Here is a 27,697-nt window from a genome sequence, read left to right on the forward strand (position 1 = left end):
CCATCATGGCCAATTTCAAGCTACCAGTGTGATGTCACTGAAAGCAGAGCTGGGAAGAGATGGGCAGCAGTAGCCTGTCATTATATAGTAGTTCCACCACACAGGTACCGTGGACGTAAGTAAGTTCAAGAACATGGTTAATAGTAAAACATAGTAAAGTAATTGGGAAGTGATGAGTTTGAGTATTTATTACATTTGTTTTTAACATAATACATTTAATTGTGAGTTTATATAATTTAGTTTTTAATAATGGCTGTATTTAACAACTGGTTTGCAAAATTCTGGAAAATTTTAATGATCAGTTCTTGCGAGCCTAGTAGTAAGAGCTGGCTCCAGCACGCCACTGCTTCTCCCCACTTCCTCCTTCTCTTTCTGTTCCTCCTCTTCCTCTTACATGATTTTCTTGGCATTCTGTATGGGTAGGAGGGATGGGGGATATGGGAAAGAGTTTTGCTGCAGACGTCGCTATTCTCTGAGCCAGGAGCCATAAGGTGTTCAGGAAAGAGGATGGAGAAATACAAATCTGGCTCCTGGAGGACATTTCCGTGCTGTGTGTGTGTTGGGGGAGGGGTGTGTGTGGAGTTTTGCAATTGCATCTTGAGGATGATTAGTGCCTGGATGAAAGACCGCTGACAGGGATCGGGCCCTGTGGCCCAGGAGGCCCGTGCCCTTGGTGGTCCTCCAAGGCTCTTACTTGGGAGCAGTGGAAGGGGTGAGCTAGGTGAAGCGGCCTGTGGGGAGCCGAGGCAGGCAGAAGTAGGCACTGGGGAAGAGGTTCAGGTTGATGGGATTGCCGTCCAGGCGGATGTCTTCCAGCTGCCTCCTTGTGTGCTTGGGCCTCTCAGCGTCACAGAAGGTGTCCCTCTGCATGGTCTCTATCATGTTATTCTGGAAAGAACACACTGACAGCTGCAAGCCTGCTCCGCCCGGAGATTCTGCCCTCAGGCCGCACTGAAGGCAGGCTCAGTGTGTTCTCCCTACCAGCTCGCCTCCCCTTTACAACTGGAGAAACCAAGGCACAGAAAGCCAACGCCCCATACAAGGAAAGAGGAGAGGAGACCCATTGAGGATGGATGGAGAGAGAGGGGAGATTGAGAGGGAAGAAGGGAAGACGGGAGACAGAGGGTAAGGGAAGGGGGAGAAGGAACGAGCAATTGGGTGAGATGGGATAAGGACATGGGGAAGTGTTTCAAAGAGCAGGAAGTGGAAGAAATCAAACTGCGTCTGTGGACAGTGGTCTGAACAACACCTACCAATCCTTGTCTCCCATGAGCTCTCAGTGACGTAGACCCACCGCTGCCTAAGGGGCGGGCTCCCTGCAATCTGACCTCCACTTTCTGTGCTGTTCAATGCCCTTGCTCTTGGGGAGGCCGCTCACCTGCAGGTGTAGTGAGCGCAGGCTCAGGGGCAGGGACCTGGGGATGGAGTCCAGAAGGTTATCGGCCAGGTAGAGGAACTGCAGCTTCTCCAGCGCCTGGGGAGGAGGCAAAGGGTGCGTGAGGCTGGTGGGTGCTGTGGGGCCCTGGCAGTGATGGGTGGCTGATGTGACCCCGTTCGCTCACTCAGGGTCTCCTGGGCCTCAGCCTGGTGCCAGGTTCCGCGCTGGGTGCTGTGGGGGAGGCTCATTTCCTCCCACTGGATGCAGAAGGAAAAGCTGTTGCCGCTGAGGCGCCAGCAGCTGGGGGAGTGTGAAGGCACTCGGCAGTGTCAGTGGCGACTCTGGGAAGAGCAGGCAAGGGGCAGGGATGGGTGGGAGGCAGGACGCAGGACATTTCGGCCCAGCCTCAGCATCTCTGCTATCAGAAGGGACTTTCCCAAATGAAAAGTCTCCAGATGCTAAATCTGGAGCAGCTATGGAGAGCATGGTCAGGAAATACTCGGACTAGCGTAATGAGAGCCACAGGCACAATGGAAACAAATTGCATATGTGAGAGTGACAGAGCTGGGGTGTCAATCTCATCCACACCCCTCTTCACTTCCTCATTGGAACTGTCCCCAGGACTCTTCCTGGCCCTGCTGAGTGGGCAGCCCAGGGGGCCATATTTGTGCCATGTGTTGAGCCCTTCCCATCAAAACTGGCCAGCCAGTGACCAGATTTTCTCTCTTGAGAGTTTGCTCCTAGAAAGACAGTGATTGGTCAGTTAGTGATGGGTTTTGGAAATAAAAGAATATGTAGAGTGAGAACTGGAGCCAGTACCACTGCAAGTCCAGTCACATGTAAGTCAAAGTTTTAGGGGAGCAGAAACTGAGTGTGCGAGGATGTTGGTGCACAGGGAGGTGACTGGGCAGTTGCACAGAAAGAAGCCAAGAGACCAGGTGCCCCACAGAGGGAGAGGGGGAGCTGCTGATGGTTTAGATGAGGAAAATTGGGTTTGATTTTCACGCCCCAGAACAGGGTTGGAGCAGAGATATCCCATGAGGGCCATGGGTGTGTGTGTGTGTGTGTGTGTGTGTGTGTGTGTGTGTGTGTGTGTGTGTGTGTGGTTGTAGGCATGGGTGGCAGGTGGTAGATGGGGGACTTAAGGCCCTGGCTCACCCTGAAGGCTTCAGGCTGTATCCCTGAACTCTGGAGCTGGTTCAGGCGGATGTCCAGGACCTCAATGCCAGTGGGCAGCACAGGTAGCACTGCCAGCTTGTTCTCAGGGAGGATCAGATCCTGCAGAGCAGGCAGCAGGAGGAGGGCATCGTCATCGATGGAGGAGATGAAATTGCTAGAGAGGTCAATCCTCTTCAGTTTTGCTAAGAGGTGCAGGGCAGAACACAGAGAGATGAGGGACATACCATCTTCCCTTGCTCCTGCTGGAGCTGCCTGTGCCCTGCTCCCTGCCTCTCAGGATAGGGGATGCTAGCCAGCTCTCCACCGGCACCAGGTCCAAACCAGAAGGAATAACTTTATAAACCTGGAAAAGCCCTCAGATTCTGTAATACCTTTCCCTGGAGTTCTGTCCTATGTGGATTGGCTTGGAAGAAGCTTTTTGAGGGTAAGACCCAACAGGCTCAGGAATCCCTAGATCCATCCCACTTCTACCTGTTAGTTTACACAAAAGAACAATGAGGCCCAGGAAGGCTGTCAGTAATTAGTGGAAGAATCTGGATTAGACACAAGAGTTAACATGGCCTCGTCCAGAGGCCAGGACGGCAGAGAGCTACAGTTGCTGGGACAGCCTGAAAACGTAGGCTTGATCATACCTTCTACTCCCCTGCTTCCCATAGCTTCGGGGAGAACATACAAGAACAGGTCACTTCTGCCATCTAAAAATCTTCAAGCAAAGGAATTAAAGAGACTGGGGCTATTTCTGTTTGATAGCTGGAGAGACTGAAAGCCAACAGGGAAAGGCACTTGGTCTGGTGACAGTTCAATGTGGCTGGGTGGCAAGGGAGAGAACCCCGGGGGTTCCCTCTGCCCACCCACTCTTTTCTGTTACCAGGACATTACATACTCAGCCCTTTGAAGTCTCCAGCCCGAATATGGCTGATGCGGTTGAAGCGGGCGTACAGGTAAGCGGTTGTCTGGGGAAGAGGAGGGATGTTCTCTAGGTCAGCATCATCACAGTACACAGAGGAACCAAGGCACACGCAGATCAGACAGGTTGGCAGGCCTGGCCCAGGTGGAAGACAGAACAAAGGGAGACCCCCCCTCCTCAGTCAGACTCCCTTCAGCCCTTGGGACCAATAGCCCTGGCCCCAGGGAGTGTCTGAGCCGTGGCTGTCTGTGTCTTCTTGGGTTGCTGCCCAGACCGACTGTCACAATGTACCCAGGAGTGCTGTTGGCCGCTGCCAGCCTGGCACTCAGCCCTTGACCTAAGAGAAGCAGATCCACCCTCAGTTATTACCCATTACAATCCAAGCCCATTAGTGCCTTTATCAGACCCTGGTCCTGTGTAGGTTTTTCTGGGCCTCTGTGGGCGTTTCTAGGACATCTATCAGTCTCTTTTCCATAGGGCTCCTCTCTGGTCCTAAAAGGTGCAATGAAGATGAAATAAAGCCAGATTCAGTGGAGTGGCCAATGGCTGCCGGTTCTGCCGTCTGCCTGGTGGGCGAGGAGTTAGACATGTTCTGTGTGGCTCCAAAAAGCATAATAGAGCCAAGGTGGAGTGTACACTGCCTGCCCAGGATTCATTTCCCCCTCTCATCGTTATCAGCATCTCAGTTTTCTATTGGAAAACATCCCTCCCCTGTTCTCAGTCCATGACCAGTGGTCATGAGACTTAGGCCAGGCCATTGAGCTCAGACTGGCTTTACAAAGTTGGGAAGGTTTTACTGACTACTGCAGGAGGTTTCCATCCCTTGTTATTAGAAAGGACAGAGATTACTGGAGACCACTGCTCGTCCAACTCAAGGGGGAACTCTGTTGGTAGTGACACAGACCCAAGATTAAGAGATAGCTCTTCTTCACCAGTCGTGACCAGACAGTGTACTTATCCCCAGGCCTTGAATGGCAGGTCCAGCTGAGGCCCTTTGTGGTCTCTTTAAGCCTGGGAGGTCATGGATTCCTGACAGAAGTGTTTTCTCTACAGGTGCCCCATTACCCTATACCCACCCAAGGCAAACATCTCAAGAAGAGAACAGGAACCGAGCACAAGGGCAAGTCAGGAATTAACTGCCTCCTCCTCTGGCTCAGTTCTGATCCCCAGCAGAGCGCCAACCCCCTACCGGCGGACATGCCCGCATCCCAGAGTCTCCAGGAGGGCCTCAGGGAGAGGGAAAAGCTGCTAACCAGGGAATTCAAGCTGAAAAGCAGTATGACTGCTTCATTTGCCCCCATGCCAAATGACGGCCACGAAGTTATTTATTCTTCTCTACAGGCCTTTAATTGTCTCTAATCTAATTACCACTCAACCTGCTCCCCCAGCGACGCTATTAATTAAGGTAGGTGGCTTTTCTAGGCACAGCGGAGTTCTTGCATTTCTTTGCTTCCTATCCAGTTTGTGCACTCAGGAAGAAGCATTAGGAACAGCCAGCCTCTCCCTTTGTTTTTTTTTTTTCCTCCCCTGCAGCTGTTTCCCCTTCTCTCCCTGATCCTCCACTCCCTATAGCTCTGACTGCATTCCTCTTTGGCACCCCTGGTGCTGGGTCATGGCTGCCGGCCCAAGACCTGTGGCTATTGAGACCTGTGCCTGTGAACTTACCATGGCTGGTCAGGGAAACCAGCAGGCCCCGCGTCGTAGGCCTGGCCATTGTGGGGTTTGAAGGGGGTGTCCTTGGAGCCCTTGTGCTCTGAGTGAAACTTGTCCTGGTTGGAGAAGCCAGGCTGGTCCCTTTAACCTGGAGACACAGTATACAGTAAGCCAGCTTTGAGGGGCTGAGAGGGGCTTCACTTTGGATTCTGGGAACTTCAGCGACCAATTTCAAGCTTGCAAAGAGTCACTGTGGAAAACGAGGGAGGGACGGCAGGAAGAGTGAGCAAGGCAAGGGCCTTCTGAGCATCTGGTCCCTCATCATGACGTGGCTGAGGAAACTGAGGTCCAGATGGGGAGGGACTGAGCTCAAGGGGCCATCTGGTGACAGAGCCAGAACCCCATCTCCAGACCCCCCAGGCTGGGCTTTTCCCTTGCCCGCACAGACCAAGGTCAGACAGGAGATGAGTGCAGACTTCAGATCAGTCCCTGCAAAGGCCAGAAAGGGCTGAAAAATGAACTTCAGAACTGAAGATAGTCTAAGAAAAGACAGGTTGTAGCATTCCTTTTTCCAAGGGAGAATGTGAGGACATTGCTCTTGTCCCAGTGAGATACACCTTAGGGTCTTGAAGGCAGAGAGAAGGAGGGATGTATGACTTCTGAGGGAAGTCCCACTAAATTTGCTACAAACAGACAAAGAACTTGAAGTTTTGTGTCCTCTTTCTTAGTATTATCTAAACGACAAGTTCCTGTGGAGGGACAAGAATTTCCACCTCCTAGAGAAAGGTGGAGGCTTGAGATACCTGCATTATGGAACAGGTAGAGAGGGACCAGGCCTCAGGCTCCCAGTTTCTTGCAGGGAATGCAATGGGTCTGCTGCATGCCCCTCACCTTGGGGAGCTGCTCCCTGTAGTCTGTGAGTTCATCATAGTTGCTCAGGTCAATGACTTGATCGTAGTTGTCCAGGCTCAGGACATAGTCTCCCAGTTGCAGAACTGCATAAGAATCGCCTTCTCCGTGTGGCTGGTCTCCTTCCGGCTCCCTCTCCGTCTCTGGGAGAGATGCTGTCCTTACTTCCTGGGCCAGCATCAGGGCCAGCAGGCTGAGTAAGGCCAGGAGCTTCATGGAAGTCCTGGCAGGTGGGGGATGGGATGAGAATGGGGCCGAATCACTTAGGTATCCAGTCCTGGGGGAACAGCTCACAAACTCACTCCACTTCCCACCCCCACACTTGCAGACTCTTAAGCCATTTGTCACAGACTTAGTGCCTTCACTGCATGTGCAGGCTCCTTCAAGGCTGGGGCTACATCTAGGGGGATATCTCCTGCCAGCCCCCCGCACTGCTCGCCACTTCAGTCTCTACATGCTCATCCACACACTGATATTCACTCACGCAGGAAAGTGCAGGCACCTGGCAAAGGCTCATTTACTTAACACACACACACTCATGCATGTCCCCTTGTCTACATACCTCCCTACTAACTAGGCACACACTTGTGAATTTACACAGATGTTCTCTCTTATACAGCCACCCACTCCGAGTACAACCATTAGCCACTAAACTAGATTCAGAGAAACTTCACCATTAAGCAATCCTGTGGTTTTTAAAAAGATCATTCATTCATTCATGCCTTTGCTTGACAAACATTTATGAGATATCTTAATAGTCCCAGGCACTGGATTTGTCTCTGGGGGCACAGAAATAAATAAGACATGCCTAGTTCCAAGAATGACTAGTCCATTTAGAGAACATAGGCTTAAAAATTGATTACAGTGTAAAAAAGCATGTTAGTTTTAAAATCTATTTATAAATGCAGCTTTTTAGAAACAAATGATTACGGAAACAAAAGAGCTCTTTGTGTTTGGTTGTACACACTCAGAAAGTTCCTTAGGTTTCTGTGTACAGGTGAATTCAAATGTTCATCCACATATGCACAGATGGGTCAAGGAATGTGTGCAGTGTGGATGTGAGGTACCCAGTGTACTTCTGATAAGGCAGCTCTCCCCAAAGCTGGCTACACAAGTCTCTAGTAGACTCTCCCTCTTTTTTTCTTCATTTTTAAAAACTGAAGTATTGTTGATTTACAATGTTGTGCCAATCTCTGCTGTACAGCAAAGTGACTCAATTATAAAAAATATAGGGCTCCTCTGGTGGCACAGTGGTTGAGAGTCCGCCTGCCGATGCAGGGGACGCGGGTTTGTGCCTCGGTCCGGGAGGATCCCACATGCCGCGGAGTGGCTGGGCCCGTGAGCCATGGCCGCTGAGCCTGCGTGTCCGGAGCCTGTTGCTCCGCAGCGGTAGAGGCCACAACAGTGAGAGGCCCGCGTACCGCAAAAAAAAAAAATAAATAAAAATCCGCCTGCCAAAGCAGGGGACACAGGTTCGAGCCCTGGTCCCGGAAGATCCCACATGCCGCGGAGCAACTAGGCCCGTGTGCCACAACTGCTGAGCCAGCATGCTGCAACTACTGAACCCCGCACACCTAGAGCCCGTGCTCCGCAACAAGAGAAGCCACCAAAATGAGAAGCCTGCGCACCGCAACGAAGAGCAGCCCCTGCTCGCTGCAACTAGAGAAAGCCTGCGCGCAGCAGCAAAGACTCAATGCAGCAAAAAAAAAAAAAAATATGGAAAGCTTCACAGATTTGCGTGTCACCCTTGTGCACGGGCCATGCTAATCTTCTCTGTAGCGTTCCAATTTTAGTATGTGTGCTGCCAAAGCGAGCACGCTCCCTTTCTTAGTTTTTGCTGGGCAGTGGGGTAAGCCCCCATCCTAGCAAGAGGTGTCTCTTCATCTTACCTCCCATACGTTACTCCAAACCAAATTATATAATCAAAAAAATCTTAAAGCAAAAGCCCTAAGACAGTTTACTGCCTCCCTCCAACCTCAATCCCCTGTCTCAACCCAGACACCCCACCTCACTGCACCCCTGTGCTCTCCTCCCCACAAGCACTCTCCCTCATTTGCATACCAATGGGCCTAACCCCTCAAAGCCTTGAACCTTACCCCTGGAGACTCTTTTGGTTCCAAACGGAGGCTCACAGCTTCCAGAGAGGTGGGGACTCTGATGGAGAAGTCATGACCCACGGAGGGGTCTGGGTAGACTGTCGCCTGGGGAGGGCAAGGGAGCCAGCCAAGGCAGGCGTGTAGCCAATCAGACTTCTCTTTTTCCTGACGTCCAGCTGTTTCTTCTCCTCCTTCCTCAGCGGGTCCCTCATCCCACTCCTTTGCTTGGTTTGAAAGATTTTTTTTCTCCCTCCCTCCACCTCTTCTACTCTCAGCCCCCTATACGTACCCCTCCCCACCTCCCCTCATCTTTTCCTCTCTCTGTCTGCTACATCTCTCTTTTTCTGGCCCACCCTCTTTGAGGGGGCAGGTGGTTCTCACCTCCTGAGGGGAGACCAACCCCTCAGATTCTGTACTCTCCAAGAAGAGAAGGCAGCAGTGGGGGTATGTGGAGGGATGGGGCTTGGCTTTCCAGCTTTTTTCTCCAGCCAGAGAGTGATAAGGCTTTGGTTTCATAGATGCAATCCAAAGATTAAAAGAGGCTCAGCTGAGGTACTCCGACCAGCACCACTACCCACCACCTGGACCTCTAATACAGGACCATAACTGAATAAAGATCACCACAGGGAAAGAGATTCAAAGAGAAGGTGAATGGGGGATGGAGCAGGATTTGATAGCCAACTTCAAGCTCTCTGACGATGATGGGGAGGAAGATATAGGAAATTCTCCCAAATCTATAAGATTGAGCCCTAGAAAAAACCTTCCTGATCATAAACACCAGGAGGCATTGTGTGGGGTCCTCAGGGGGCCGAGGAGACTCCCCCCCCCACTCCATGGTCCCCTACCAAAGATGCATGTGTCAGGAGAGACTCTCCTTTCCCTGGTGCCTTAGGTTGCTGCAGGGCAAGTCCTTGCTGAAGGCACGGGTAAGGGGCAAAGACATTGTCCCCAGGAGTCTGCCAGCCTGCATACATGTTTGCCCAGGTTCATAGGTGAGGCTCCTCCATACTTCCTCCTACTAACCAGATACCGAATCCCAGCTGCATAGTTCTCCTTAGGATCATTTAATCCAAACCTTTCATAGAGCATGTGGGGAAACCGAGGCCCAGCAAAGTGAGGTGACTTGCCCAAGGTCACACAGAGCCAGGGTTAGGTCCTAGATTTCCTGATTCTCAGGCCAGAGAGCTCTCCTTTATTCATATGACCCTCCCCTTCTTTGCCTCACCCCTGAGGTCCTGAGGCCATGTCTCTCCGTGCCCTCAGAAGAGATGGCCTTGGCAGAACTCACCTCTGCCCTGGCACAACAGGTGAAGGGTCAGAGCTAACAGCCTGGCCCCAGGGGCAGTGCTCAGCCTGCAGTGCTCCTGGGCACCAGCTGGTGTGGAGGGGGCTTCCCCAGCTCAAGAACCTTGTCACCAGAGCAACACTTGTTCCTGTGCCCCAGACAGCCCCCCGCGTGTGGAGAGACACGCAGGGCTCTGCTGGTGGAGGGAGAGAGCCCCTGGAGCCAGGAAGGTGCCCAGGAAGCAGAATGCATATGTGGCGGGCTGTCCTCTACTCTCTCTCTACAGCCTAGGCTCTGCAGCCAGAAACCCGAGCCCCCGCCCCGCCCCCCAGTCAGCCTGGGTGTCACCCGTCCCCACCTCCCACCATTTATTCCCTGAGAAGAATGCAGATGTGACTGTTCATTCATTCCCCCCTGCAGTCTGCTCCCACTCTCCTTCCCCGCTTTCTCGGTGACGCACACCCGCCAGCCCTCTGCTCTCTGGGCTCTATCGCTGTGCCCCCTGCAATCGGTATTCTCCCACGCACTCGGCCAGCTTGGCCAGATTTGCGGTCACGCCACGCATGCGCCGGCTCCCCCACCCCGGACCGCCCCCCCACCCCCGCCCCCGGCCCCCGGCCCCCAGTGGAGCAGCTTCTGATTTAGGCTGCACGTCTTAGACCCTTTCCCAGCTTCTGCTCTCGGTTTCACAAACACACCGGCACACATTCTGGTTACCATGGATTTCAGGGAGGGTCCGTGGGATGTGTGTGTGTGTGTGTGTGCGTGTGTGTGTGTGTGTGAGACCTTCGTGGGAACCGTCTAACGATCATGCTGTTGTTCCAGGCAGCTCAGCCCCCAGAGAGCCCGGAAAAGGTGGCGGGAGGTGCCGGAGCTGGTCTAATCCGAATCTCATTAGGAAAGGCAGGAGGGCATGATGATGGAACGGAGGTGGCAGGCCCTGGGGACAGAAGTCCAGCCAGCTGACCCTGTTGCTTCCCTGTTCGTGGGCAGAGAGAGAGGCAGGGGTGGAAGTTTCAGGAACTCTCCTGCTTTTTGGACAGCAAGGGTATATTCCCTGCTGAGGGCTTGTAGCTACATAACTGCACGGCTGGAACTCATTTCTCTTCCTCTCTCAGGCACACACCGCCCCCCCCCCCCCATACAGGGTAGACTCCATGTCTTCCAATCTTTCTCTCATGCTGCTTCCCTTCTTTCCTGTTTATGTGCTTTTTCCTCCTTCTCCCACCTGGCAAAATCTGATTCAAACCTTAAGATCCAGCTTAAATGATAGGAGCCATTCTGGTTTCTCCCAGGCAGAAGCAGAGGCCTTCTCCACTATGCTTTCTGTACCCAACATTATTGCAAACACTTAAGACATGCAATTACTAATTCATGGATTTTTCCCTTTATGAATTCCTCAGTGGCGTGGGGTATATATTACTTATCCTTGAATTCTTAGCTGGGAACCTTGCACGTGGTTGATATATGCTGAAAACGTGCTGAATTGAACTGAAGCAGGAAATTAGGGGGCAGGGTGGGAGGGGTGGGACAGCATCCGGCAGTTTTCATTCAAAAGAAGATGGTGTAGTCCGGGAGGACCACAGGGTTGGCTCTGGAACAAACCTTCCACCTGAAGAGAGATTCCAGGGTACCCTGTTTTAGCCCTTCTGTGAACATCTGCATAGCATGTAGACCATTCCAGATGATGTGGCTGGCCCTTTGCTCACTGTCCTTGATACACCTCTGCCATTGTTTTGTGTATCTTACACTACCTGTCCTCAACTAGTCTGTTAGCTTTTCCTGGTCAGGAATGGTGTCTGTTTTGTGTCTTTCAGTACTGAGCATTTGGGAGACCTCAACAATTTGGTATGTGTGGGTTAAAAAGAACTTGGAGATTTGGGCTTCAAATGTAGCTGTCAGATTACCTGTCTGACTTTAGGGATTATTTCTGTAACAATTGTGAGTTTGGGGGAAATTCACCAAAAAAACTTTTGAAATCATTTTCCTAGAGCTTCTTAAGGATAGGATCCTTTCTCCACCAGTCTTCTCAGAGCAAGGAAGGTGGGAGGCCGGGGGAGAGGGGTGGCAAAGTGACTTTAACGTACTATTCTCATCTGTTTACATTGTCAAGTTCCAGCAGGGTATTTTTCATATAACTTTATTTTCTCTGCTGTGAAGCATGCTGGAATGTCAAAGTTGTTGCACAAAGTTAATACGGTCTTCAAGAAAGAACAGATATATGTACAGAGTACACATACATACACACCTTCCTACACACCTGTATGTGCATATGTCAGCAGCACTGAGAGAGTTAACTTGTATATGCAGGAGGGGGCTTCCTTAAGCCCAAGGGAAAACAGCACATTGTATGTGGGAGGGTGGTGCTGTAAAGCCAATTTAATTTCCTCTGGTTTACAGATACAGGGAGCAATGGAGGAAGCAGAAATATGCCAGATGCGGCAACAGGATGATGGTGATTTTGTTGCTGCTGAATCAAAGCACTTCAGGTTGGCAGGAGCTGGGGAATGACCCCTCCTCCCCGGGGAGTCCCAGGAGCTGTGCTCCCCTGAGGGCCTCATCAGAGGGGCTGAGGGTGCAAGGTGGGGATAAGGTGCAGAAGGGGCTTATCCAGGCCATAGCAACAGGTTGCTTACAGACACAATAATATCTTGACTCTAAGCAGGAGCCTTGGAGAAACCAGCTGCAGCCTCGAAGAAACCAGCTGCAGCCTCGAAGAATGAAGCAGTTGTATGCGAGCATGGGGGACGGAGGCTGTAATGAAATGGGCCCATATTCTGTAAATTAGCAAAAGGGAAAAATAAGAGTATAATGGGAATTTCTTGAAGTTAGGGACCTAGCTTAATCCAATTTCTTAAACATCTCTGGAACTTTTTTCAACCTAACTTGGGAGTGGGCACCGTATTCTAATCATTTCTAGGACATATGCCCCCACCCCCACCAACATACACTCAGAGGCTGTAGAGGGGCAGCATCCCCTAGAGGGAGTTAAGGGGAAGATGAAGTTGAGTCAGCTCCGTGGAACCCAGGCTTCCCTTAGAGGCCTGACACACTGCTCACCTGGGCCAGACAGGGTGGGGTGGGAACTCTGGGGGAAGGAGAGTCCATACAGGGAATAAATTATTGCAAGGGAAAGGCATAATATTTCGGACTCGTCCTGCATTAGAATACGGTCTAAAGGATGGAGCTGCATACAGGAACATGAGCGCCAGAGGGTCCTTGGAGGGGGATCTTATCCACCTCCTTGGTGTACCACATGAAAGCTGAGAGCAGAGGGGACCCATAAGGTAAGAGAGCAGATTGGAACAAACTGTATCCTCAACTGGTTTCCTGAAGGTTCCCACTTGTGTTCACTCATGATGGGAATCAGATCCCCCACCTTGGGGCCTCTGTACCTTTGTGCCCTTTAGACCCCAGAGGAGAGAGAGACCATACACATCGCCCATGGCTCTCCAAGTTGGAACCCAAGGCCAACTCCTTGATCTTGGAAAATCACACCAGAGAGATGAGCAGGAACACGGGAGCCAGATGTGGCCAGCACCAGCCACCAGGTGTCACTGCTGTGTCTGTCTTAGAAGGGGAGGCCAATCTGCATAAGTGGAAGAGGCTTCTGGGAGATTTCCAGGTGCTCCACCCCTTCTTGAGCAGTTTCTCAGGAACTGCTTCCCGGGAGTGGAAAGAATTGGGCCATCCTCACTGATAGAGAACAGATGGCGGGGCGGGGTTGGTGGCTCTGTACACTCCACTGTGGATGCTGTGTTCCCCCAGGGCATCAGGCCTCTTATCCAGAGTGGCCAAGGGGGCAGCAGGATCCATCTGCACCCACACGGGGCCCGGCCTGGGTCTATGACTCCCACCAGCTGATCCCTAGTTTTTTGAGCCATTCTTCTCCTGGAATGTTCCTCCCTGCTCTTACTCTTGGAACAGAGAGGACCAGCCAGGAGGCTGTGTGCTGAGAAGGAGGGCCCCATCTCATCCCTATGCAGAGACAGCCTGATGCAGGCCCTTGTGTGAATCTCTGACCCTCTGCCCTCCCTCAGCCGTTCCCTTGCACTTCCTTTCCGGAGAACACAGGCTGGCACAGAGCTGGTGCACTGTCTGGTACCAGTGAATGGGGTGGTGGAGCAGCAGTTTTGGAAGATGGGATCCTCGGCCAGGGAGACACGGGTTTCTCAGCCTCTTTGGGCCAGAGCTGCCCACCATGCAGGAGTTTCCAGCAGGACTTCCCAAACCTCACCTCTAGGCTTCCCCTGACCATCTTCTGCTTGCTTTGGCCAGGACAAGATCCAGATGTCAGTTCATAGCCCAGACTTACCCAGGAGTGATGAGGGGAGGAGGAGAGAGAAGAGAATATGAAGTCTTTATACACACCTCTGTGCTTCTGGGGCCAGAAGTTTGGATGTACAGTGGGTGTCTTTGAGCTGCGTGGACCAAATCAAGCCTTTGGAAGTCTTGCTCTAGAAGCTGCAGGGGCAGCAGAGTACGTGGCTTGTCCTTGCATCAGGAGGGTGGGTTAAGAATGGCAAAGCTGAGAGCAAGAAAAGGAGACAGAGAAAACAAATGGTGGACACAGGCACCTGGGCCACTGCATTCAAATGTGGCCAGAGGAGCTCCAGGGGCAGAGTAAGGCCTAGATGACCACCGATTGCAGCAGGCGGAAGCACATCATGAGGTCCAGCGGGATGGGCGGCTTCAGGTAGTTTCCATCCAGCCGCAGGTAGCGGAGGTGTGGTACGTTCTCCAGATCTGAGGAGAAGTCGTGGAAGGCAACTACATCGTTGGGGCAAATCTGGGTCCCATTGATTTCTATGGAGAAAAAGGGGAGAAGTCAGCAGGAGAGATGGGCAGGGGATCAGGCCTGACAGGGCTGGAGTAAAAGACAAAGAGGAAGAAGAGGGTAGACAGGGGCAAGGACTCTAGAGTTTTCCTCTCTGGAACTGGCTGACCAGTTCTTGGGAACGCGTGACCCGTGAATGAGTCGACCGTAACCTCCAGGCTCCATTTACCCATTTGCGAAACAAATTAAGTTGGAATTGATCAACAATTGTTATTGAAAATTTACTCAGAAGAGTCATAGAGGAAGTAAACTTTCAGCTGAACCTTCAAAGATAGGACTACAGCAGGTAGAGACCTGGGGATGGTGTTCTGATGCTGTGACCTATTTGAACGATACTGTGGGGGCCAAGAAGCTCATGGCAGAGTTTGGGACCAGTACACAGTACAATGTGATGTACTAGGAAGACTAAGCTGGAGAGGTAAGTTGTGGCCACCAGTTACGGCAGGCCTTCAAATATTTCACTAAGGATGGGGTCTTTGATTTCCAGTCTGAGGAATGGCACTGAGCAGGACTGTTGTTATGAGATGGATGGTGGGATATATGAACCATAGTATCCTGGAGTGCTAAACCTGGAAGGGTCCTATGATCAGGTCTGTACTATAGAAAGATGAATCTGGCTACAGTGTGGAGAAACAATAGGGGGAAGCAAGATCTGAAGCCAGCCGGTGGATGGGTTACTCTGGAGGTTTTCCTGAGAACAGGATGTGAGGCGTGAGGGTGAGCAGAGGTGGTTACATTAACTGAAATAGGGATGACAGGAAGAGGAAAAGGGGCCTGGGAAGGGCACGGAGCCCTAGGACACGACGAATCTGTTGATTCTGAAGTTGATTACCGATTCTGGGGAAGGTAAGCTGGAAAGGTAAGTTATGGCCAAATTGTGGTAGGCTTTCAAACGGAAAATGAGTTTCCATTTTCTCCTTCCCCTCTTATTAGATGACAGGAGGTATGGCATCTTCTCAATGGAGCTTTTGATTCTCCCGAAGCCTTGCTGCTTTTATCTTCTGTGGGTTGATGTTGTGGTTGCTCTTCGTCTCCTTCTTCCTCTTCCTCGTCTTCCCTCTCTCCCCTTTCTTCTCTCTTCAACACTGGAGTAGCAGAAAGAGCCCTGACATTGATGGATTTTCTTCCTATGACCTTTGTGACTTTGGACTTTACCACCCTGATGCTCAGTTCTCAGATCTGTGAAATGGTGCGGGTGGGTGTGACCTTTCTGTCTTCAACCTCAGAAGGCTGGATAATACACTGCCCCACCCCCCACCCCTGCAGCCTGTTCTTCCACAGTGTGGTAGAAACTTGTCAGCCATGGATTAATCAAGGTATCATTTCTGTCTAGATCTGTGGCCTATACAGCCTCCTGGGGGTAATGTGTTCCATTAGTTTGCTACCTGCAGGGTAAAATTAGACAGTAGTTTTCCCTTTTCCTGAGTTTGTTTCTTACAAGATATTAAGAAGCCTTCCGCTACTTTTGTGTAATTATCTCAGATGAGTGAATAAGCCTGTTCTCCCACCTGCTTGTTTCACTATTATAGAAATTCAAAAATCCCCCTCTCATCCTCTGGCTCGAAAACTAAGGATTCCTAATATTATTTTAGGACTGCTTCTCTTTCCTCGTGGTGTCCTTTATCTGCACAGCTGCTGCATTCCTTGTGTGAACGTAGCCTGATTTTGTCCACGGACCAGATCATATTTTCTCTTTTGTTTTCAAACTGTTCTGCTGATGCTCTACTCAGACCTGACATTTTTGATTGAAGTAAAACTGTGACTTCGAGCCTCTTTTCTGGCCTGCAATTTTTTTATCCCAAGCCCGGGACCCTGTCAATGTAGCTTAGGCAAATTCTGCCTTAAGTGTTCTATCTTATATGCGTAAATCTTCCAGCCTTCCAGATAGATTCAGAAAGCACCTGCATACGGACATGTCCTTCTGGCTGCACGTTTTTACCAGTTGTATATACTCTGAGTATATAGCTGCCTCTCTGTGTATGCTTTTTGCAGACTCTTTAAAACCTAGGCTTAGGCTTGGGAAGAAGCCTCTTTCCTCACAGCTACCAGTTTCTGCAGTGGACAGGCCCAGGACATCTTCGAGTCAACATTTCAATGTCACCATTCTGCTTTTAGGAGGATGTCCGGGGCTATGTTCCACGTCTACCTTACCTATAGATCTGGAGGGCAAAGGAGCTGGGGCTGATGGGAAGGGGTGGAGGGAGAAAAGCTATTACCCTCCAAGCATGGTATTCTGGGCACTTTATCCATATTAAACTATTAAATCTTCACGTCAACTTCGTGCCATTCTCATTTTACAAATGAGGAGGCTTCCCAGAGAGGTCAGATATCCTTTTAAGGTCACATAGATAGTAAGTGGAAAGACCAAGGTTTGAAGACCAGGGCCCCATTGGGTGCTTTTCGCACCCCCCACCATGAGGCTCATGAGAAAGTGTTGAGGCAGCAGAGACTCCAGCTTCCCTCCCAGTGGCTGCACCCCAGCCCCGCCCCCACTCACTCTCGATGCTGTTGTTGTTGAGGTACAGGTGTTCCAGCTTGTTGCTGATGGCAGGCACATTGCTGATCTTGTTGTGCGACAGGTGGAGCACGAGGAGGTTGGAGATGTTAAAGGAGTTCCTGGGGAGGCCCCTGTCTGAGAGCTTGTTGTAGTTGAGGCGAATGAAGGCCAGGTTGGGGAAGCCCTTGAAGTATCCGCTGGGGATGGTCTCGATTTTGTTGCTGTCCAGGTAGAGCTGGTGAATGGCCACGGGGATCTTGGGTGGCATCTTTCTCAAGGTGTTGTGAGCCAGGTTGAGCTGCATGAGGTTTTTAAGGCCCTGGAAGGTGTCGGGCTTGAAGACGCCGTCGCTTAGCCTGTTGTGTTGGAGATCCAGGAGCAGCAGTTTCTCCAGCTTGCTGAAGACACCGGGTGGGATCCTGGAGATATGGTTCTGGCTTAGCCTCAGCTGCTCTAAGTTCTGGGGCAGAGCCGAGGGCACCTCTTCAAGGTGGTTCTTTTCCATGTAGAGGAACACCAGGCTGGGTAGTTTCTCTAGCACTTTCTGGTCCACCTTGCGAATTCGGTTGTTGTCCAGGTTGATCCACCTCAGGCCCGTGGCGTTCTTAAAGGACTCCACTGGGAGCTCAGTTATGAAGTTGTTCTGGAGATAGAGGTAATGGATGCGGGATGGGATGAGAGGGACCTTTCGAAGATTGCGGCTGTCACAGTAGAGGGCAGACGGGAAATCAGGGGGGCAATAGCACTCCCGGGGACAGTCAGGAAAGATAGATGGAGGGCCTGGTGGGAGGGGAGGAGGCAGGTCTGTAGGCTCCAATGGCTCATGGGGCTGAGGAAAGCTGGGTGTGGGCCTGAGTCTGGGTCTGGGCTGGAGCCTTGGTCTGGGTCTTGGTCGTCTTGTTGGCTGGCCTTGGACCTCTGAGGCCAAGATGAGGAGAAGTGGGAGGAGCCAGCAGAGGGATGACCTCATGATCCAGGTGACGCCCCTGTGGGGAGGAATACAGGAAGTCATCAGCCTGCTGGACCTCAGTAATGAGAGGACATGTCTTTGCAGCTAGAGTTGGTCAGGATGGGCTCCAGGGGCAGCTGTGGGAGGGACCAGTGTAAGCATCTCCTCGTTTGCCTGTATCCAGCAGGTGAGAAAGTAACAAGGGCTGGAGGGTCTGGATCCCTCTCCCAGAGGCCTAGCCACTGAATGTGTTAAGCCTGCTCTGGAGAGTGTGAGCCATCCTGGCAGAAAGCACACTGGGCTGTGAATCAGGAGTCCCGGGGCTTCCTGGAGAAGACCCTTAACCTCTCTAGCCCTCGGTGTCCCCATTTGCATCATGAGAAAATCATCCCTCCGCTTATACTCCCCTTACAGGAGGGATGTTAGAATATGTGAGCCCTAGAGTCCTGGGGTGTTACATCTGCAGGCTCCTTACGGATCCCATAACTCGGTGGTTTTCAAGCTGTGCCCCCATTTCTGTGGAGTCCTCCTGAGAGAGGGAGACCAAGGGGGTGGCCCTGGGGTACCCCCAACCCACCCCTGTGCCAACCTGAGCAGCTCTGTGTTTTTTAATCTGTTATGTATATTGAGGTTTAGCCAAGGCATTCATTTGAAAAAAAAGTTGCATTGCTAAAAATGTTTTGAAATCCACCAATCAAGTCCAGACTTGACTAGTTATAAAAATTGAGTACTGGAGGAAAGAAGTGGCTTGTGAAGGCCAGGAAGCTATGTAACAGCAGACCCAGGACAAAACCCCAGGTCTCCATGGGCTCACAGCGCTCTTGGGAAGGAAGGGCTGCAGGTACCCTTGTGTCTGCCCTTGATCATCCCTCACCCCCAGCGCTCAGCTCAGAGAATGCTGGTCTTTGCCAGCAGGATACACACCAAGAATTTCTCCCCAGATGTGGAGGATCCTGGGGAAATAAACAAGGAAGGAACTGAAAGCTATGGGGAATACAACACACTAGTGAATATAACAAAAAGGAAGCAGACTCATAGGTATATAGAACAAACCAGTGGTTACTAGTGGGGAGAGAGAAGCAGGAAGGGGCAATACAGAGGTAGGGGATTAAGAGGTATAAACTATTATGTATAAAATAAACTAGGATATATTGTACAACACACAGAATATAGCCAATATTTTATAATAACTATAAATGGAGTATAACCTTTAAAAATTGTGAATCAACGTATTGTACACCTGTAACTTGTATAATATTGTACAGCAACTAGACTTCGATTTAAAAAAAGGCTGTGGGGGTCATTTCTCCTGACCTGGTATTGCTGCTTTCCATATCCATCGGAGTCGGTGGGATTGAGGTGTGATATAAAGAAGAACTTCCTGCCTCAGAGACATAGTGGACTAGGTTGCTAAAGGATGTCTTCGGGTTGCCTTTCCCCTTGGTCCTGATGACACCTCAGACAGGGCCATGTAGTTTGAGTTGAATTAAGCTGGGGAAATTGCAGTAGACCCAAGTCTGCAGATGGAAATTGGCTTCTCCCATAGACTTGCTCCCCTGGCCTGGCTGGGTTACCTGTACTTTCCCCTCCCAGGGCCATCATCCCTGTGACAGCCCCTCTGGTCTCCCTCTGGGGTCTCTGTTTCCACATTGCTTCCAATGGCCCTCCTTGTTGCTGCTTCACAGTTGTGGTGGTCTGTCCCTCTCCTTCCTGGGGTCTGGGACACGTTGGAGATGCAGGTTTCTTGGGGTGCCCTGCAAGAGAGTGGGCTGGAGTGTATCCCCAGCTGCATCTGGACCCTGTGAAGCCTCTGTTCCAGGCTTCCCCTCTCTTTCCTTGGAGCCCACATCTTTCCTTGTGTGACCCAGTGCCGGCTTCCTGCTGGCTTTGCTCAAAGGAAGACGATAGAAGCCCCTCACCAGCTACTTAGTCCTGAGTCCGATGCTCGGGAGGAGCTGAATGCGACAAGAAACAGGAAAGAGGGCAGAGCCCACCCTGGAGGGGCAGAGGGCGTCTCCCCACACCTTTCACACATACCCCCTGGACACCCAGCCTGCACACTCTCACACACACACCACTCCTCTCCCCGTACCACACACATAAGCAAACGCACGCCCTCCCGTCATCTGTGTGCAAGAGCGAGGCCTCATAGAGGATACTGAGTATGGGAAGGAAGGAGAGGAAGAAGGCGGAAGACAGATGAGGACGGAGGAGGGAAGAGACTGCCCTGCAGCTTCTGTTGCTTCTTCACCTCCCTCTAAGGTGGTCTCTTCCCAGGCAGACCTCTCCAAGGGGTCCTGGAGTACCATGTCCCCTGGGCCTCCCATCACAAAGGACCTTGCAGTTAGATTCTTGTCTTTATCTCCAGTTGAGGATGTAACAGTCTTGGGGATACACCAAAAGGACTGAGAAGGAAAGACATTCATTGTAAAACCAAACTTGAGCCTTGTTGCCGGACCCCACACCACTTGTAACTGGTGAACCATGAATTAATATGTTACAAGTCCTGTAATTTTCTTGAAAATAGCACAACCATATCACACATAGATTTTAAACAGGTGGTTAAAACATTAGTGTACTAAAATCAAGCATTTTTAAGAGCCCCAATTTTTGTGACCTTGAATTTTTTTGCTTTGGAGTTTTTAATTTCCTGATCACCCAGAAGCCTGACAATAAGCAAGAGATCTCTCGTGGTGTGAGAAGCCCTGCCCTGGGGAGTCTTCCCAGGCTGGCTGGGCCCTCTATCCCTTCATTGCCTTTGTCACCAAGAGCATCTACCTGGTGCTGGGCCCTGAGGGAAGCAAGAAAAGCTCGTCCAGAGTGGAAGCCTGCTCTGTGAGGCACTGTGACTCTGACTCAGGCAGCTGGCCCTCGCTCAGGGGTGTTTCTTGGTGGTTCAGGGCCTGGGCAGCAAGCACTTGGCCTCATTGTCGGGGGTGACAGAATCACAGGTTAGTCACAGCTCCACCTGGCAGGCCTGCCCCCGACTCCTTCCATCCACGTGAACACAGGACTTCCTCATCCCCACCGCCTATGCCAGACCTTTTGGGAACTTCTCTTATCTTCCCATGGGTCCTCTGACCCTTCTACACTCTAGACCTCTGGGGCTGGCCAAGCTCCTCTCAGAGATGAGAGGAGGTTCCCACGGAGAAGCTCCTGGGCCTGTTCCGTGGAGAAACTGGATCTGTTCAATACCCCTTCTCTTAGCCTGTGGCTGAACCATTCTGTGTGTGTGTTTGTGTGTGTGTTCGCACACGCACACACTTCCTTCTTTAGGAAATAGTGCTCATTTCTAAGGCTTTTCTCATCAGGCAGTGCGCCGTCCTGCTGGAGTCTGGGCAGCCCCCAGAGTCTAAGTCTCCAAACCAGAATTTGTGACAGACTGGAGGTCCTTGGACTCCAAGGGGAGCCACAGTCTTCCTCACAAAGCCCAGAGTCACACCTTCTTATGTTCCTGTCTTCCAGAACCTTCTGTCCAGTCATAACAGTGCCTTAGGCTGGGTCGTAAGTGTGTGTGAGTTTTAAATTTCGTATGCCTTTGCAAGCACGCCTCCCAGCTTTCTGCCAGGCTGTGCTCACTGCTTGCTCAATGAACGCATGTGGACCACCTAGAACCACTCACCTCCTCCTGCAGCCTGTTCACCAGCATCGGTTCTCAAAAAGCTGCTCGTTTGTGGGGGGAAAGCAATTGCTTTGACTGACCCAAAATTCACTCCCTCATTTAAGAACATTTTCTTTTTTTCTTTTTAATAAATTTATTTATTTATCTTTTGGCTGTGTTGGGTCTTCATTGCTGCACGCAGGCTTTCTCTAGTTGCGGTGAGTGGGGGCTGCTCTTCGTTGCGGTGCGCGGGCTTCTCATTGTGGTGGCTTCTCTTGTTGCGGAGCACGGGCTCTAGGCACGTGGGCTCAGTAGTTGTGGCTTGCAGGCTCTAGAGCGCAGGCTCAGTAGTTGTGGCTCACGGGCTTAGTTGCTCTGTGGCATGTGGGATCTTCCCGGACCAGGGCTCGAACCCATGTCCCCTGCACTGGCAGGTGGATTCTTAACCACTGTGCCACCAGGGAAGCCCTAAGAACATTTTCTAAGAGAGTTTTAAATTCAAATTTCAGTTCCAAGTATTAGAGATTTGGGCTTGAATCCTGGCTCTGACCCTCTTCCTCAGGCCCCAGGCTCCTCAACTGTGTGAGGATCACACACATTAAGTCATGTTGTAGAGCATAAAATCTCTACAGATGGCAGTGGTTTCGTTTATTCATTTATTTGTTTATAAAAGGGCATATTCTCTAGAGAGACTCTGACCTATTTATTTTTTTTAGGCCGCGCTGTGTGGCATGTGGGATCTTAGTTCCCCAACCAGGGATTGAGCCCATGCCCTCTGCACTGGGAGCACAGAGTCTCAACCTCTGGACCACCAGGGAAGTCCGAGAGACTCTGATTTTTAAAGTGAGATAGCCCTGTCCCTGCTTAGCTCATAAATTCATTCATTTAAGGTTCAAACTCCCAGGATCCTTGCAATGTTTAGCCTCAGGACTGGGGGCAGGGTTGAGGTCCACGTGGGTTTGCCAAGTCATTAGGGCAGGTTTACGGGTAATTGGCTTTGTATGGAGAGAGTCTAGGATTGGGGCTGGGCTGGGAGTGAGGTTGGGTGTGTCTCCCCGGGTTAAAGAAGGATGACTCCACGCTACTTCCTGGTGTTCTTCTTTTTTGTCAGATTTCCCATCTAGCTTGTCACCCCTGAGCCTCCATGGCTTAACACAGCCAGTGACCCTACCACGGAGGATGGGGTTGCCCCTGGACACACCCATGGACATTGGGATGACCCTCTTTCTTTATTCCCTTCCTTCTGTCCTAAACTGAGACTTCTGAAAGCCATCCTGTTCCCTTTATCTCTTTCTGAAGCCCAGAAGAGAGTTGGAATCAGGTGAATTCCAACTATTCTCCCAACCTAGGTGAATCAGATGGTCTCTGATCGGCTGTTAGCAGAGGAGTGAGGCAGGCCCAGCCAGCCTGCCTGAGACTCTTCCAAGGCCTCCAAGTAGGGCTTGTGGGGTCCTGAGGTAAGGAAAGGGTTGACATGGAGGCGTGATAAATTCAGCACATCACTGATGCACTGTCCCTTTCCTGGGGAGTGAAATCAGAGTAAGCGTGAGCCTGATTGGGGCAGAGGCAGGGGGTGCATCATGGTGCCTATTAGACAGGGGACGTGGGGTCACAGCCCGTCTACCTCGACCTAGTGACGTGACCCTGTTCTCACCTCAGTTTCCTTATCTGTAAAATGGAGATAACGAAGTTTTCCCTATCCCTGTCTTCCTCCTCCAGTTGTTTTCAGAAGTGTGATAAGCAACTTTAAAATGTGCTACAGATCAGAAAGTGCTAAAAATCAATATAACACTATTATGGAGAGACGATCTGTCTCCCCAGTGTCTACCACCAGGCAAAGTGTAAACACAGTGTTTTTTTGGCCTCAGGCCACTAGTCCAGAAGAGCAAGTTTTCCATTCCAAGGGCCTGGGGAAGAAACAAGCGTGAGAATGGCTCTAGTCCTCTGACAGCCTGTCACCTCACCGTATCCTTCTCTCTGCCTCCATCCCCTAACATCTCCAAGCCCTGAAAAAAAGCATACAAGAATCTGTCTGATGCACTGGGTGCTTGTAGATGTGGGTCTCAACCCTGCAACTCATCAGCTGTTTAGCTGGGTACTCTTGAGAAATCTCTTACCTCTACTAAGCTTCAGTTTCCTCATCTGTAAAATGGGCATACTAACACCTTCATATCAGATTATTTTGAAGGTTAAGTGAGGAAATGTGTGAAAAGTGAGGCTCAGTGAATGTTAAGCTATTATTGACATTATTTCAAAATAATGGGGTCTCTTTCCCTCCAGCTTGGCCAGAGGACAGGCCTGCCCTCCACCGAAAGGCTGATCTTTGCAGGTGGGCACATGGATTTCTCCCAACCTTCTTACACAGAGAAATTTCCTCCTCTTTGGGGCCTGTGAGACCACACTTGGGTCTCAGAACCAACAAATTAGAGAGAACACAGATGCCTCTGGCCATTCGGGGAACGTTTACTCTGTCCCTCCAATTCAGTAACCCCCACCCCTAACATTCCTGAAGCAGGTGAGGGGATGCTGACCAGGGACGGTGCACTCTGCTCTCCTCAGCAGGCTGTGGAGTCCCACTGTGACCCATGACTTCCCATCCCAACCTGTTGCACCTGGCCTTTCTGCCCCTTCCAGCTTCTCCCACAGGCCCAATAAATAGGGCTGCTGCCCCCTCTCCCAGGAAGGCGAAGGGGGAGTGTTCAGCCCATCCTCTGTGTGAGCCCGTCAGAACAGGCAGCTGTTGGGCAGGGGATGGGGGGCATCTAGAAGGGATGGAGGGGAGCCCCACGCATGCCCCTGGGGGCCCAGGGAAGGCAGATTAGCAGGTAAGAGGAAACATAAACTCTTTGGAGCTACCTTGGGGGAAATTTCTTTCTGGAATGTACCCCCACGACATACCTGTCAGTGCTTACAAGGAGAAGGGAGGGTGAGAGCTCACAGGAGGTCTTCCCTGTTCCCTCAGGTGCTTGTTTCTACTCCACAAAAGAGGGTGGCCCACTTGGGACCCTCGGGAGCTCCTCCATCAGACAGTCCTTGTCCAGGAAGCCACACAGCCCTTCTGTGCACCTAACAGCCCGGGCTCTTCAATTCCACACAGGTCTCCTTCAGGCCCCTGGTTCAGGTTCTCAAACCCTAGCTGACCCTCAAGTCCTAAGACAACAATAGATTCCTGGGTCTTGATCCAGTGGGTCTGGAGCAAGGGGTCCAGGCATCTATATTTTTAGTAAGCACCCCTCTCCCCCTCCCCTGCACTCAGGGCGTTTGGAAGAGCAACCATATTTGGAGACCCTGCTCTTGCCCATGCCCTGCCTGCCTTCGGGTAGCACTCTGTGTTGTCAAAGAGGAATGAGCTGGGGAGATGGAGAGGGACCACCCTATTTGGAAACAAGCCCCATTCAGTTGGCCACTTCAGTTTTCCCCTCCCTGACTGATTAAGGAACTACTGTCTTTTTTGCTCTCCCACAGGGACCCCTTACCAATGTGGGATAATTTTGAAGTGGATTTAAAGAGAAATCTTTTCTAGCTGCCTGCAGAAAAAAGAAATGAATTGCCCCCAGAGCTGGGAATTAGTACCTCCAAGGTCAGAGCTACTAGGAAGACACTGTGCAGGTTGGAAACCTGCTTTTCTCTCTCCCACTCAATTAAGTTCTGAAGAACGAAGAAATCCTTCCAGCTCCTGCAGTTGTTCATGCCCTTCCTACTCCGCCTGGACTCAGGACACATGATTTCTTTTGGCTCTGCCATCTCAGTGGGGAGACGCACTTTCTCTTTTCTCTTACAGCTGGGGAGGCGTGTGAGAGGGCCAGAGACAAGATGCAGTGTGTGTGAGCGTGCCTGTGTGTGTCCCTGCCAGTGTCTCATCACTACGTGCTCTAGCCCTGCATGTCAAATGCAGAAGAGCGGAGGTGAACGGACAGGATGCCTTCATATCGTGTGCGTATTCGTGGGTGTGCATGTGGAGCGAGAGCGCAGCCTCTGTGGGACCCATGTGTGTGCCTGTGACAGTGTGTGACAAAACGTGAAAGGTGCAGAGAGATGGGTTCTAGAGTAGGGTTTCTATGGGAACTTGATCTGTAGAAATACCGTGTGCAGCGTCACTCTGCGCTACAACAAACATCTGTACCAAGAAAGTTTAGCTTTCGCAACAAGCAAATACATGGGTACAGAATGATGCAGAGAAGGAAGAGCGTGGAGAAGAAATGAGGAAGACTAATTGGAGCTCCTTCGAAAGGAGAAAAATTTGGTGGAAGGAAGGAAAGAAGGATGGAAGGAAGGAAGGGAGGGAGGGAGGGAGGGAGGGAGGGAGGGAGGAAGGAAGGAGAGGATACAGACTAGATCAATAAACTAGCTTGGATAGAGCAGGAAGAAACTGGCTGGCGGCAGGAGCCTTCCTGCCCATCTCCAGACTGGACTTACCTGCACCACCTTCCTCTCCTCTCAGCTCTGGGTTTAGTCGGCAAGGCTCCCTCCGTTTCCCCCCGCCCTTTGGTGGAGCTGTGGCAGCAGAGAGCCAGCTAGAAGTTCTGATCTCCTAGTGGTGTGTGCCTGCTTGTGTTTGCCTGGCTTTTCTTCCACCGGATCCTATTGGGGTGGGGAGGTTAGGTGGGGGGAGGGCCGGGCAAATTGTAAGGAGGGAGGGGAGGAGTGAGGAAGGGAGGGGAGAAGGGAGGGAGGGAGGGGAGAAGGGAGGGAGGAGAGAAGAGAGGGAGGGAGCTTGGGAAAGGAGGAATGACAACAATAAAGTCTTTATTTAGCAGCCAAGACTCCCAAAGACTTCATCCACACACCATGCCCACTAACGGACCCGTTTTTAATAACATTTCCTTCTGCTGCTGCTGCTTCTGGGAGGGAGATTGTTTGACCCATGTTTGGAAAACAGGCCAAATTAACAGAGGAAAAGGAATGAAAAGCGTCAGACTCTCTCATTCCTCCTTCTAACAATTGCCTTTCTTCTAATGCCCCTCACTCCCCTGCTGTTACATTCCCAAATGTGAGGGGTGTGGGATGTGTCCTCTGAGCAGTGACAATCCTTCCCTGGGTCATCTTGTCTAGGAGGTTGCTAAGGGAATGGAGTCTTGCTGCGTGTGAGTTAGCACAAGAGACAGCCTTGGTTTGGCTGCCAGGATGCTCTGAGGACCAGAGAGGGAAAAGTCTGGCCTGGGATCACACTGCAAAGGTAAGGCAGAATAAAGATTTTATGTAAGACCTAAAGTCACTGTCCGTGTGAACAACGTCAGTGTCTTTTTTCAGCTTCTCCATGTATATCACACTCAGGAGAGAGTTGAAGGCTGTGTGGTCATCACACAAAGTACATGAGGAAACCCAAACGTCCCCTGTCCATGTCACCCCAGAAGACCCACTCAAGTAAGACCATCACCTCTAACAATTCTCGTCAGTTAAAAAACTGCAACACACTTGTAGCTAAGTGTTAAGTAACAGCCCGTCGAAACTGCCTGCCACTTCAGCTGATTACTTAGAAAACTTGATGATGTTTACTTTTTCTATCATCAGGTCCCTGGAGAGCTGCTTCATTGGAAGCATTGGCTGGGAGAGCATTTTGCGATTCACTGGCTTCACATAGCCAGACCCTTAGCCTCCTCCAGAAAGAGGTGGCTCCTCCAGAAAGAGCTTCCCTTCTTGGAGTCTCGGGGACACCAATTGGCGAAGCTTCACCCTAAGGGAGGTATCTATCTCTTTTTGGTGTGTCAAGGACAATACGAGGTGAAGGCTGGGAAAAGTGGTGGGAAGTTAAGATACCTGGGTTGCTGCTGCAGTTGCCGACTCCTAGGATGGGGAGCTAGGAGGCGGAATGTGGGGACAGAAAAGTGCAGGGAAGGTGAGGCAGTGGGGAGGTGGCTCTCCAATGTGGTGGAATACAGCTGCCTTTCCAGAGAGTCAGGACCTGCTCACACTTCCCACCCAGGCTGAAATCCCATCTTGGGGGCTCACTGCTTATTTGATCTGCACAGTAAGTGCTTAAAGCAAGAGAAGAAAGGGCACGATTGTCTATGATCCTTTCCACAGGGAGGCAGCTCAGGCTCCCCACCTCCCCACTGCCCTGTCTGGAGACTCTGCCAGGAAGGAGAGGCGTGGCCCTGAGCAGTTCGGGCTCAACTGCCCTGTGGTCATCAGGCCCACAGGGGCTGGATCTGGGTCAGACCCTCACCCCTCACAAACTGAGGCTCACAGCCTCGGGTGGCTGGGGGTCCGGGCAAATATGCAATAGGGAGGAGCTGTGGGAGTCTTGTGGTGGCGTACCCCTCAGCCAGCCTGGGGGTCTGGGTCGCCTGGGGTGAGTGGCTCCTGGTGGGTAGAGGCAGCATCCTGCCCATCATGGCATAACCCGCAGCACCCACCTGAGGCTTGGCACAGCCTGGGTGCTCAGTAGGAGTCTGTTTCATCACAT

General features: G+C 51.3%; 2 protein-coding genes and 1 non-coding gene across 7 annotated transcripts; all 3 read right to left on the bottom strand.

Annotated features, from left to right (window-relative positions):
• Window positions 1-226: 226 nt before the first annotated feature.
• On the bottom strand, window positions 227-6,586 carry OPTC (opticin). The gene is made up of 6 exons (XM_032648902.1): window positions 6,009-6,586; window positions 5,130-5,265; window positions 3,441-3,599; window positions 2,537-2,739; window positions 1,379-1,474; window positions 227-888 (listed from the first exon to the last, which is right to left on the bottom strand). The coding sequence occupies exons 1-6, from the start codon at window positions 6,240-6,242 to the stop codon at window positions 718-720; spliced, it is 999 nt and encodes a 332-aa protein (XP_032504793.1). The 5' UTR covers window positions 6,243-6,586; the 3' UTR covers window positions 227-717.
• Window positions 6,587-7,736: 1,150 nt separating this feature from the next.
• On the bottom strand, window positions 7,737-7,843 carry LOC116745142. Its single transcript, XR_004347288.1, has one exon. It is a non-coding gene; the product is annotated as a U6 spliceosomal RNA (small nuclear RNA).
• Window positions 7,844-11,531: 3,688 nt separating this feature from the next.
• On the bottom strand, window positions 11,532-25,877 carry PRELP (proline and arginine rich end leucine rich repeat protein). Of its 5 annotated transcripts, none has more exons than XR_004352222.1 (4): window positions 25,708-25,877; window positions 16,742-17,727; window positions 13,779-14,213; window positions 11,532-12,184 (listed from the first exon to the last, which is right to left on the bottom strand). XR_004352222.1 is itself a non-coding variant. In XM_032648894.1 (4 exons), exons 3-4 carry the CDS (start codon window positions 17,709-17,711, stop codon window positions 14,038-14,040), a joined length of 1,146 nt encoding a protein of 381 aa, XP_032504785.1. In that variant the 5' UTR covers window positions 17,712-17,727; window positions 19,265-19,444; window positions 25,708-25,877; the 3' UTR covers window positions 11,532-14,037. The 5 variants fall into 5 exon arrangements, 3 of the variants coding, with proteins under 3 accessions (XP_032504785.1, XP_032504778.1, XP_032504770.1); XR_004352221.1 differs by adding an exon at window positions 15,077-15,329 and having other exon boundaries at window positions 11,532-14,213; XM_032648894.1 differs by adding an exon at window positions 19,265-19,444 and having other exon boundaries at window positions 11,532-14,213.
• Window positions 25,878-27,697: the final 1,820 nt, after the last annotated feature.

The sequence above is a fragment of the Phocoena sinus genome, chromosome 1 (assembly GCF_008692025.1).
Source record: "Phocoena sinus isolate mPhoSin1 chromosome 1, mPhoSin1.pri, whole genome shotgun sequence".
Classification (NCBI taxonomy): domain Eukaryota; kingdom Metazoa; phylum Chordata; class Mammalia; order Artiodactyla; family Phocoenidae; genus Phocoena; species Phocoena sinus.